The sequence below is a fragment of the Arachis hypogaea genome, chromosome 15 (assembly GCF_003086295.3).
Source record: "Arachis hypogaea cultivar Tifrunner chromosome 15, arahy.Tifrunner.gnm2.J5K5, whole genome shotgun sequence".
NCBI classification, from domain to species: Eukaryota; Viridiplantae; Streptophyta; class Magnoliopsida; order Fabales; family Fabaceae; genus Arachis; species Arachis hypogaea.
This window is the reverse complement of record NC_092050.1, coordinates 144,580,737-144,593,374: the sequence shown is the minus strand read 5'-3', so window position 1 is coordinate 144,593,374 and position 12,638 is coordinate 144,580,737. Positions and strand designations below refer to the sequence as shown.

The window sequence follows — 12,638 nt, the reverse complement described above, 5'->3', positions numbered from 1 at the left end:
ATCGTGTGCTGTCAAGGCTTGCACTGGGCTCACGGAGGTAGAGTTCGAGAAAACACTTCACGCGCTTGCTTTAAAGCTGGGACTGTGCTGTAATTTATTTGTGGAGAATGCGCTTATTGCTATGTATGGTAAGTGTGGGTTTATAATTTTATATAATTATTTTTGTTTCTGTTCTTTTTATGTAGTCAATTTTAATTTATTTATTATTATTTGTCCTTTTAAATTATATTAAATATTCTAAAGCAAAAATAGCACAATCAGATGCAATGCAAATACATATATAATGTTTTAATAACTAAAAATAACTTTCAATTTCTAATTTTATATTTTATAAAACACGTGACTATGCAATTTTAACATTATTATTATAATTAAATAATATTAAAATATAAATTTTTAAAATAGTAAAAGAGTGATAAAAATAATATATAATCAATAGATAAAAACAAAAAAAAATGTAAAAACACTTATTTTATTTTACGGAATGTATCTTATAATAAGAAAAATAGTTAATGCAAAATACCAGTAAAAATACAGAGAAAAAATAATAAAAAGCCTAGAATTATGTGGAAGAAGATAAAACAAAAAGTAAAGTAAATAATAAATATAAGTGCATATAAAAAATAAAGAGAAAAGGACAAATTAGTCTCTAATCTCTTAACCCGCAGACATTTTCGTCCCTGACCATTGGAAAATATTTTTAAATCCCTGACGTTCCTAAAAATTAGACCGATCAGTCCCTCCGTCCATGAGCCACCATCAAACCAGACGGAAAATGCTGACATGGCTCCCCCTATGCTTAGTGGCTCAACGGCGTTCCCACGTGGCACGTTAGTGGGATGGAGGTTTTGAAAACGGAACACATAAGTCCCTCTCACTCAAAATGACGTCGTTCTGAGTGCTGCCCCTTATATACACTCTCGTCCCTTTTCTTGTGTACAATCCCTATTACATCCACAGAGCTTTTACAGAATTACATAAAACTCTAAGGAAGACCAAAGATCAAACGCAGGAATACTATGTTTCTCCCTCCAAAAAAACTACCATCCAGACTGAGAAGGTTTCGGTGTGCATTCGGTGTGAATCCAGTCTGATTTGCCGTCTTCGTCACTGAAGGTAAGAATCAGTTGCATTGCTTAGTGAGTCGATTGTGTAGTTCAATAGTTATGAAAGTATAAACTGTTGTACGTGCATGGTGATAGTAATGGTAAAAATTGTATGTGCGTTGTAACAGTGAATTTGATTCAATGTTAGGGCAAAGGAAAGTTCTTGGTTGATTTTTGTTTCTATTTTTTGTAGGAGATTGATGTATGAGTGTAGAGTTAGTTGATCGTTGATTTCTGTTTTTTTCTCCAGATGGTAGATGTGTTTGTGGTGCCAGTTTTCCACCATGGAGGTAGTTTTGTCAGAAACAGTAATGGTTCCCTTGTTTATCAAAATGGAAAGGTAGAGAAATTTCGCGAAATAGACCTGGATTTTGTGAATTTTGGGGACTTGATCACACTTTTTAAAGGCTTGGGGTACCAGTCGTACAGGGCAGTTTATTGGTATGATCCAATGAGTGATGATGTTGAGTCAGGGCTACACAGTTTGACAGGGGATGTAGGGATCAATGCCATGCGAGAGAACAAAATGAAGAATACAAAGACGAATGAGTTTTAACTGTGCTTTGACCACCCTGTTGATGAGCCTGAGATTGTGGAGGATGGTGGAAACAAAGGCAAGAGTCCTGTGTTAAAAGAGATTCAGAGTTCATCTTCAGATGATGGGTACGAGAGTACGGATGATGAACCCTACAAACCTCCACCACCCGGATATGAAAGTGACAGTGATGATGGTGATAATAGTGCTGAGGACAGAGCATGCAAGAGGAATAGAGTTAGTAAGGGAAAGGAAAAAATTGTGTCTCCAAGAAAACCATCTGCAAAGAAGTCATGTGCCAAGAAGCTAGCTGCAAAGAAGACAGGTGTGAATAGGAATAGGAGAAGTTGGTTAAAAAAGGGGACAAAGTAGTGGAATGGGGACATCTGAGGTGAATAGAAGGCAGCAGGCCAGGAGTGAACCCAATATACAGCAGCAGGCCAATTCTGGGCCCAATGAGCAACAGCCCAACAGAGATCCAACTGTGAGGTTCTATGTCAGTGCAGTCCAAGATGATGATGATGATGACCCCATATATGATTACCATTCTGAGGATTTACACACTCCTAACTCCACTGATGATGAGTCCAGCAAGCACACATTTCCTGAATTTGATGATGATTATGCTTTTGGAGAGGGCATGTTTGAGTTAGGGACAAGGTTTGCAACCATAGATAGATTTAAAGAAGTTGTGAAAGACTCTTTTATTGCTGAGGGTAGAGAGCTTAGGTGGATTAAGAATGATAGGGAGAGAGTTAGGGTGGGATGCATGGATGATGACTGCCCGTGGTTAGTTCATTTGTCATACAACAAATCATTGCAATGCTATCAGGTGAAGACTTACAAAAACGATCACACATGTGCAAGGGACCTAGAAAGTAACGCTATTGATCAACATTGGATTAGTAAGAAGGTGGAGAAGAGAATGAGTTCACAGCCTCACATGAGAACAAATGAAGCTGTTGACTTTCTGAGAGAGGAGTTCTCACTCACTGCACATCCAAAAATGGTCTATAGAGCAGTTAAGGAGGCAAGGGAAAAGATAATGAGAAATGAGAGGGAGCAGTACAATAATGTGATGGATTACTTGTTTAAGATTCTAAGAAGCAACCATAGGTCCAGGGCAGAGCTGTGTGTAACTCCAATTCCTCAAGCCCCTCCTGTGTTTGATAAGCTGTATATAGGGTTAGAGGCATGCAAGCAAGGGTTCAAGAGTGGATGTAGGCCTCTAATCCACCTTAATGGTTGCTTCCTGAAAACATACTATGGTGGACAACTCCTAACTGCAGTGGCACAAGATGAAAATAATTAATTTTATGTTGTTGCTTACGGAGTTGCAAGGTCTGAAACCAAGGAGTCTTGGAAATGGTTTCTTACTATACTTCAGGAGGATCTGGGAGATGTGCAAACTCATGGTTGGAATTTCATGTCCGACCAACAGAAGGTAACATTCACAACTCTTTATAAACTTGATAATGGTTCAATTATTTCAATATGAATTCTATTGCAGTTAGATATTTATTCACTGTTATGCCTAGTTTAATAATGCAGTTGTTCAGAATTTACTAGTTATGTTTAATGGTAAAACTTTTGTGTACTGTGTTAGGGATTGCTGCCTGCTTTGAAAGAAGTGATGCCAAATGCACATCACCAAAACTGTGTGATGCACATTTGGAAAAACTTCATAAACTGATTTAAGGATTTGTATATTCGGGAGGTGGTTTGGGATTATGCTAGGTGCACCACCATACCTGAATTCAAAGAACAGATGGAGAAGTTCAAAGGCATTAATCAGGGGGCATGGGAATATTTTTCCAAGTTTGAGCCAGCTACTTGGGTGAAGGCGTATTTCTCCCACGGGCCAAAAGTGGACAACCTCACAAATAACATGTGTGAGGTGTTCAACTCAAAGATGGTCAACTATAGAAGTAAGCATATCCTCACAATGTGCGAGGAAATTAGGTGCTATCTGATGCGGAGAATGGTTAAGCATAAAAAGCTACTTAGTGATTATACTGGAAAGCTCGCACCAGTTCAATAGAAGAGGATGGAGCGTCTAATAAGGCCTAGCAATAAATGGCGTGCAGACTGGACAGGTGATGATGCAAGCAAGCGTTTCGAAGTTACTCATAAAGCTACAAAGGTGGACGTTGATCTCATCAGGCAGACCTGCTCTTGTAACAAATGGCAGCTGACTGGTTAGTTCTAATTTATTCTAACGCATTATTTCAATACATGTCGAATATATGGTTAAAGTTGCTGGCTGGTTGATGCTATAATATATGGTTTTCAATGTTTTAATTTGTTGGCTGAATGATGTTTTAATATATGGTTTTCAATATGTTAAGTTGCTGGCTGAATGATGTTTTATTAATGGTTCATTCAATTTTAGTTCATGATGTTGTCTTCTGTGTTAGGCATGCCATGTATCCATGCCATAGCAGCCATAAGGAAGAGGCATGATCATCTAGAGGATTATGTGCATCCATGGTTATGCATGGAGTCAATACACACGACATATGCTCATTGTATTCAGCCTGTGCCAAGTGAGGAGTTCTGAACAAGGACTGAGTATTCAAGGCTGGATCCTCCTATCATAAAGAGACCAATTGGCAGGCCAAAAGTGCATAATAGACAGAAGGATCCAGCTGAGCCAATGATGCAACAAGGAGAGAAGTTAAAGAGGTCATTCAAAGTCACTTGTAGTAAGTGTGGTTCAACAGCCACAACCAGATTGTTCAAATTCATCCCTAATCCACCTACCATTGTGCCTAAGAAGTGAAGAACTATGTAGCTTTTAGTTACGTTGATTTTGTAGTTTGGCTTATACCTATTTCTGCACAGTTTGGCTTATGCCTTGTATTTTGTGTTTGAGGCTTACTTTTGACATGTTAAGCTTCATCAAACTGTTCAGTTTAGGAGACTTGTTTATTTTGGGAAGATTTAGTAAACAATGGCTATGAAAAACTTGTTTAGCAATATAACATCCTCTTTCTAAATTATGTATGCAACTACTGCCTCTAATTCCTCAATGTTTCCATGTTTATTTAGATATTCAAAACATAAGTTCAACATACTGATATTATAAATCGAGTTTCATTTAGATTACAGGACCATAACTTGCCAAAATGGCATGTTTCAATACACAACATAAACCTACAACATACCATTTTCTATCATGATTGTTATAGTTCATCTCTCAAGCAATAGCTACATAAAAGGCAACAACAACAACAAATATAATTACAGAAAAACACAAGGCTAATGTGTTTTTCTTCTTCTCCAAAGCAATAATCTTCTCCTCCAAAACAGCCATTCTATGATCCAATTCATCTTCCTTTTCCTCTTCCTCTTCTACAACTTCAACATGTTTCTCAACCAAATGTCTGCTATCACAGATGCAACAATTGCTTCCTATTCTGGCAAGATGCTCATCGACCTAAACAAAAAATTTGCAATGAGGTTCCTTTCCCTGTCAAAATCACCAAAATCATCTACTGCCCGCATCCATCCTAGATCAAACCAAAGCCAGAATTTTTAAACTTACCTTATAGAATGGACAATCCAAGAAGATTCTGTTAGAGTTGCTGCTGGTCCTCGATATATACATTATTGCATAAACTCCACAAAAGCACCTCGGGGCGACGGCGTCGTTTGGATGGTCAGCATGAACACCACATGGAATTGAGCTTGAAACAAAATTTTCTTCTCTTACTCCACTAACGCTTCTTCTTGAGGTTGATGATGTCCCCTTCGTAGCCATTATCGAAATCTGAACAAGTCTTCTCCTCACCACCAGCCACCACCATGAAGGAACGACCCAAACGAATTTTAGTATTAGGGCAGCACTCAGAACGACGTCGTTTTGAGTGAGAGGGACTTATGTGTCCCGTTTTCAAAACTTCCATCCCACTAACGTGCCACGTGGGAACGCCGTTGAGCCAGGTAAGCATAGGGGGAGCCAGGTCAGCATTTTCCGTTCGATCTGACGGTGGCTCATGGACGGAGGGACTGATCGGTCTAATTTTTAGGAACGTCAGGAATTTAAAAATATTTTTTAATGGTCAGGGACGAAAATGTCCGCGGGTTAAAAGGTTAGGGACTAATTTGTCTTTTTTTAAAAATAAAAGAATAAACTTGCTGGTAATTATTTGAGAATGAGTAAAAAGGAGAGAGAATATATTATGTGCAATTAATGATAGTAATTAGTGAGAATTAGTGATTATAGTTAATGAATAAAATAAATGCAATTATAATTGTTTCTTAAAATATTATAGATAGAAAACAAACTTAGATGGTAACACAAGCGAAAGATAGACACCTATACAATAATATAATGTTTGGGTGACAAAATTATAAAATGGTAAAATATCAAATTGTCAATTTTTTTATTGTGTAACAATATTGGTAATTTGGTATAAACTTTTATATCGTATAGATAGATAGATAGTTAGATACAAAATATTTCTCTGTCTTCCTATATTTTTCTTAAAAAATGGAGTATTTATTCAAGCAAATCAATTATTTAGTTAAATTTTTTTGAGCTGTATCAATTTTTTAGTTAAATGATATAAAAAATAAAATTTAATTATTCTATCAGTTTTTATAATTTTATTAAATTTTTAATTAAATTTTTATATTTTTTTTATAATTTAATTCTTATAACATATTTGATTTTGTAATTAAATTTTTACTATATAATAAAAACGTTAGAATTAATAGAATATTTTATTAATTCCAATAAAATATTCTATTATTTCTAATATTTTTATTAGAATAAGGATTTAATTATAAAATTAGATTTGGTATAGAGATATCCAATTGAAAAAAAAAATATAAAGACTTAGGTAAAATATAATACATAAATTATTTTGATTTGTACAAATTTTTTAGTTGAACAACTAACACTGAAATATAAATTGAATAATACAAAATATTTTAAAATTTAATTACGTTAGATATACACAAATTATTAACCAAAATTAACCATTTGTACAAAATACATACAAATTAAATGCACACTAACGATAAACTAAACTGAACATATATACTTACAAAAATATATAATAATTAATTTTAATTTATAAATAATATTTTTGTTTGAATTTATGTGTTTATCATCATAAAATTTATTTTTTAATATGTGATTCTTTTTCTATGTTTCTCTTCAATAAGTTATATTTACAGAATTTACCTCCAAAAGTTTTTTATGGTTACCATCACAAAGTTTATGTGCTCTGTTAACAAATTTCAGTCGTTTCTTTCTTTTTTTTCTCTTAAAAAATTGCTTTTAGTTTCAAAAATTTGGTATTTTATTGTAGTAAAATTTATGTGCATTTCGTCAATAAATTTTTGTTTCTTCTCCTATATTTCCTTTTAAAAAATTGTGTTTACTTTTAAAAGTTTTCTGTTTTATCATAGAATATTTTTAAGGTTTTTCTATATTTCTCTTATTATTACAAAATTTATGTATTTATTATCGATAATAAATTCATGTGTTTTCTTCCTTTTTCTTTTCAAAAAGGTGTGAATTTATCTTCAAAACATTTCTATCTTTATCATCACAAAATTTTATATTTTTCTTCAATAAATTTCTGTGGATTTTACCTGCGTTTCTATTTTAAAAAAAATTGTATTTACCTTCCGAAATTTTTTTGTATTTATCACCACAAAATTTATATGTTTATCGTCAGTAAATTTATATGCTTCTAATATATATTTCAATTCAAAAATTTGTGTTACCTTAAAAAGTTTCAAAGTTTATCGGCAATAAGTTTCCAATGTTCTCTTCATTTGTTTTTATCAAAACATTTTTTTATATATTCAAAAATTTATGTATTTATCATCTTAATTTTTTTTTCAATACCTCCAAAAAATTTATGTGTTTATCGTCAATAAATATGTGTTTTCTTGCATTGTTTCTCTTTATAAATTGTGTGTTTACTTTCACAAAAATTTATTTATTTAAAGTTAAACTAGATGACGCAAGGTTAACAATCTCACTATAGTAAAAATAGTCAAAAATCTATTTTGATATTGGCTAAATCAAGGATGCACCTCTTACTCTCAAAGAGTCTAGAAGAAAATAAACACACAGCTTATCCAATATATAACTCAATCAATTCAACTTGATAAGTAAAAACGGTACATATACATATTTATACTAATAGGAGGAGGGAAAAACCTTTATGACTTAGATAATCTGGGATTAACTCGTAACACAATATAATAGCATATGCTAAACTAGACTACTTTAATTAACAACACAAACATAAAAATATATGCTCCTACATCATTCTCTCTGGGTTAGAAAGAACTCCTGTATTATTTTTCTTGGGTTAAAAAGAGCTCTTGTATTATCCTCCCTAGATTGAAAAAGACTCAGCTTGTAGTAGCGAAAGATCCCATTGATGAGTGCATTTGGTCTTGAAAGATGTGAAAAGAAGGCATAATTCAGCTTGATTTTTTTGACCATCTACATGTCGTAACGAAGTTAATATGATCTTCTTACCATCTTTGATAAATGAGTATGTATTTTTGAAACCATCATGGATAACTTGACGATTATATTACCAAGGATGTCCTAACAGTAAGTGACACGCGTCTATTGAAATGACGTCACACCACATTTTATCCTTGTATTTACTTCCTATAGAAAATTGGATCACAACATCACTTTGTTACCTTAACTTCATTCTCTTTTTTTAACCAATGCAACTTGTAAGGATGAGGATGTAATTCAGTTGAAAGCATCAGTTTGTCGATCATATAATTTGAAATATCATTGTCACAACTTCCGTTATCTATGATGACCTTACAAACCTTCTCTTCAACAGTGCATCTTATGTGAAAGATGTTGTGGCGTCGCCAACTCTCATCTTCTGTTATCCTTACAGTATTCAAGCTTCAATGAACTACTAAAACTTTTCCACAATTAGCTGGAACTTCTTCAATAGCATAGTCAACCTCACATTCTTCCTCTTGCTCCTAGATTGGTTCTTCGTTAACTCTTTCTTCGTCAAGAGTGATAACCCTTTTGTTTGGACAATCAACAGCAATATGTCCAAAATCTTAACATTTGAAGCATTTCTTACCTGATGATCCAACCTCCTTGTTGCTTTTAAAAGATCCTGTCTTCATTTCTTGTTGAACATCAATGACGACTTCTTTGTCCTTTGCCGACTGAGTGTTATTCCTTTGTGTTTTTTACTTTTTAATCTTTAATGACAGCCTAATGACATCATCCAAAGTCCAATATAGTTGCAAATGAACGACATAAAAAATTTCTGTGTTCAGTCCTCTAAGATAACGAGCAATTGTTTGTTCTTCAGGCTCTTGAATGTCACACTTAGAAAGTCTTCAAAGTTCATTGTATATTCTTCTACAGATAATGACTTTTGCCTCAAATTGTAAAATTTGATGAAGGTGTCTAGCTTGTAATGTTCAGGAATGTAATAACCAAATAATAATTGAAAAAAAGAATTTTTTGGACCCACTCCACTCGATATTTTCTTCTTTCTTTCTTAACCCTAATTTTATTAACGCACACCTCACCATCCCTCTCACTCAGTCGAACAAACACAAACATCTCTCACTCTCACAATCTCATGACACACTTAATAAAAGAAATGAAAAGAGAAAAAGATAATGGGACTGAGAATAGAGGAAGAGAAAGGAAGAAAAAAAAAAGGAGGGGAGGAAGAGGGGATGGCACTGGCAGGGTTGAGTGCTATCGCGGCGTAGTGAGAGAGATAAAGAGCTTTGAAAAGAGAGAGGGGCGAGCTGATGCCACAGACCCGTCAGAGTTTGGGGAGGACATGATGACTACCATTAGTGATGCTTCTACTGCTGTCACCGTAGAAGGAGGTTGCCGTGGGAGCTGTGCCGCTATTGGGTTTGAAGGGAGATGGAGCTCGCCGGAGCTACTGTGCTCTGTTCCGTTACTATCACCTCTGGTCTTCCATGTTCACTAGAGCTGGAGCTCGCTACCCAACTGCACTACACTGCTGGAGCCATTGACATCCACCACTGGCGTGCCGCTGTTGTTGCCTTCTGTAAGACCTGGTTAATTAACGGCTAATTAACCCATATATGAGAATTTATTCTAGAAAGCCAAAAATGATATTTTTATGGCTTAATATGATAGAGGAAATTGAGACGAGAATTTCGGTACCAATTTTATAGAATTCGGACCAAGATTGGACCGAACGGGCCAAACCGGGCCAACCGGACCCAAAGTGGGCCCTTGGCCCAACATAACTAAACCAAAACCCTAGTTTTCAGCACTCTCTCTCCTCACAACACACTCAAACACGCTGAAATTGAAGAGAGGGGAGGAAGAACACTCTCTCAAGTTCTTTCTCTCACTTGATCTTCAAACCACCATAACTTTTGATCTAGATCTCCGATTGCCGCTCCGTTTGCGGCCACGCGTTCACCGCGGAGAGCTCTACAAAACCCATACAACTAATCTTGAGGTAAGCCACGTGTTTCTGTTCGAAATTCCAGCCCTTATTTTCGAGTTTCATGGGTAAAATGTTGAGATTTTGGGTTCTTTGATGTTATAGGACCCAACTCTCTTGAAGGAGAAGGTTAATGTTGTCTCCTTGGACCTTGGGTGTGGTAAGATTCTCAACCCTAGTGTGATTTTTTTGTTCTATGATGTTTGGGTTTTGAGATGTTGTGTATGGGTATGATGGTTGTGGCTTAGGTTGTGTATATGTGAATATTGGAGCTTGATTGGTGACTTTGAAAAGCTTGGAAAGGGTTTGGTGGTGAAAAATCTGTTCTTGGAGGTGTTGAGGCCTTGAGAGCTTGTGGATAAGTGGTTTGGAAGTGCTCCGGGGGAGCTTGGGAAAATCGGCTAAGGTATGGTTTTAGTTTCCCGTATCTAATATGTAATGTGGTAGGAAATACTTAGGCTAGAGGCCCTAAGATAGGCATTGAATTGTTGGTGTTGTTGAATGGTTGAAATATATGATGTGTTCATATATGTGATTATGAATATTGATGCCTTGATTGTGTGAAATATGAGAAATGCATGTTGTGATATATGCTTGATGGATAATTGAGGTTGAATTGATGGGTGGTACCATGTTGATGGTGAGTATGATGTTGATTATGTATAATGATGGTTAATTGGAAATGGTATTATTGGAAATTGGGATGGGGAAGGATGTATGACATGATATTGTGTTTGTCCTTTAGCCATTTGATTGAGAAGTGTTAAAATGGTTGGATGTGGTTTTGGAAACCTTGGTAAAGTGTCAATGTGTGAGTTGAGGATGGCTTGTTGTTGATTTTGGTACATTTTGAATGATTTCAAAGAGAAGGATTGAAATTGGCATGTTTGATTGATTTTGAAAAGAGTTGAAAGTGGCTTGTTTTGAAAATGGCACCTTGTGGTTTTGTATGAAAACATGGTTTTTGGGCATACTTTGACGGGACATAACTTGGACTACGGATCTCTGATTTGTGCCAAATCTGTTTAGAAATGAAATTGGATCCATGATGTCCATGCCGTTCGAAGAACGAGTGAAAAACGATTTAAAATGAGGAAGTTATGTCCGTCGGAAGATTGGGGTTTGAATCTGTAAATTCTGCAGCTTTTAACTTAGAAAATTTTTAGCAGAATGACCCCTCGCGCATAGGCGCACTTGGTGCGTACGCGCCGTTCTTCGAGAAAGCGCCATCCACGCGTGCGCGTGGAGTGCGCGTACGCGTGGACCTGTTTTCATCCCAAAGTTGATTTTTGAGTTTTAAAAGCCAAATTTCATACTTCTAAGCCTCCGATCTCACCACTTATGTCTTAAATCATTATGACATGCCTAGCTATTAAAAAGGGGGCTAGTGAATGAGGTAACTTGCGAGTGAAGCAAGGGAAAAATGAATGATCAATGAGGATCAAGATTATTATGTGAGATGCGGAGGATGGTGGTGGAAGTGCTTGTTAAGCCATGGGCCGAAAGGCTATAATTGCTAATGAAACGGCTGGTTATGGATTTAACCGTGAGCCGGAAAGGCTGTGTATAATATGAATATTGGCTGGTTCTGGACTGAACCGTGAGCCGGATGGCTGATATGGATGTTGATCCATGGATGAGAATTCATGCATGCTTATGCTGAATTATTGATAATTGAGATTTGCACTTCCACTATCAGAGGCACGAGATCCCTGGGAGGAAGCAGTGGCTAGCCACCACGTGCTCCAGGTGGAGGCTCGAGACTCTGTTGACCCTATGTCGTAAGTGTGGCCGGACACTGTGAAAGACCCGGATGAGCTCGCCCCCGAAATATTCACCAGTGAGGGTGATGGATATGGATCATGTTTATGATCAAGTTTATAACGAGTATAACTCGAGTTGGGGATGCGCGACAGAGGGACAGTCCAATGGTTAGCTACCAGGACTTGTCGGGTTGGCTCTATAACCGACAGATGATATCATCAGCCACTAGGGACAGGCATTCATCATATGCATACTATGTGAATTGTTTGAGATTGCCTATTTGACTGCATATTACTTGCTAATTGTCTAAATGTCTTAACTGCTCCTATTTGTATATTCTTTGTCTGATATAACTGTGTTTGCTATAATATACTCCTGCTGGTGGTTGGGAGGTTTGAAGGAATTGGAAAGGGAAGTATTAGTTAGACTGAAGAATCTTTAGTCAGATACCCTTATATGGTTTAGCTTGTTTATAAGCTTTGATATTATCTGGAGGAAGTTCTAGGATTGCCTTTGGCTTTCCTCTATTATTATGTATTATATATGTGGAAGCTGTTACCGTGCTGGGGACCTCTGGTTCTCACCCATGCGGATTTTGTGGTTTTCAGATGCAGGACGCGAGGCTTCTCGTTGAGACATGTTGGGGACTTCTGGATTAGCGAAGATCCTTTGTTCTTGGGACTCTGTTTGGTTTATATATCTTGTTTAGATACTTTTATCTCCATTAAATAATACAAACTGTGATGACTCCTTCTAGAGGGGATTTTTGGA

The 12,638-nt window shown here is 36.1% G+C and overlaps 1 protein-coding gene across 1 annotated transcript; it reads left to right on the top strand.

Annotated features, from left to right (window-relative positions):
- The first annotated feature begins 2,017 nt into the window (after positions 1-2,017).
- On the top strand, positions 2,018-3,682 carry LOC140179386 (uncharacterized). Its single transcript, XM_072218253.1, has 4 exons — positions 2,018-2,817; positions 2,983-3,085; positions 3,180-3,242; positions 3,341-3,682. Exons 1-4 carry the CDS (start codon positions 2,018-2,020, stop codon positions 3,680-3,682), a joined length of 1,308 nt encoding a protein of 435 aa, XP_072074354.1.
- Positions 3,683-12,638: the final 8,956 nt, after the last annotated feature.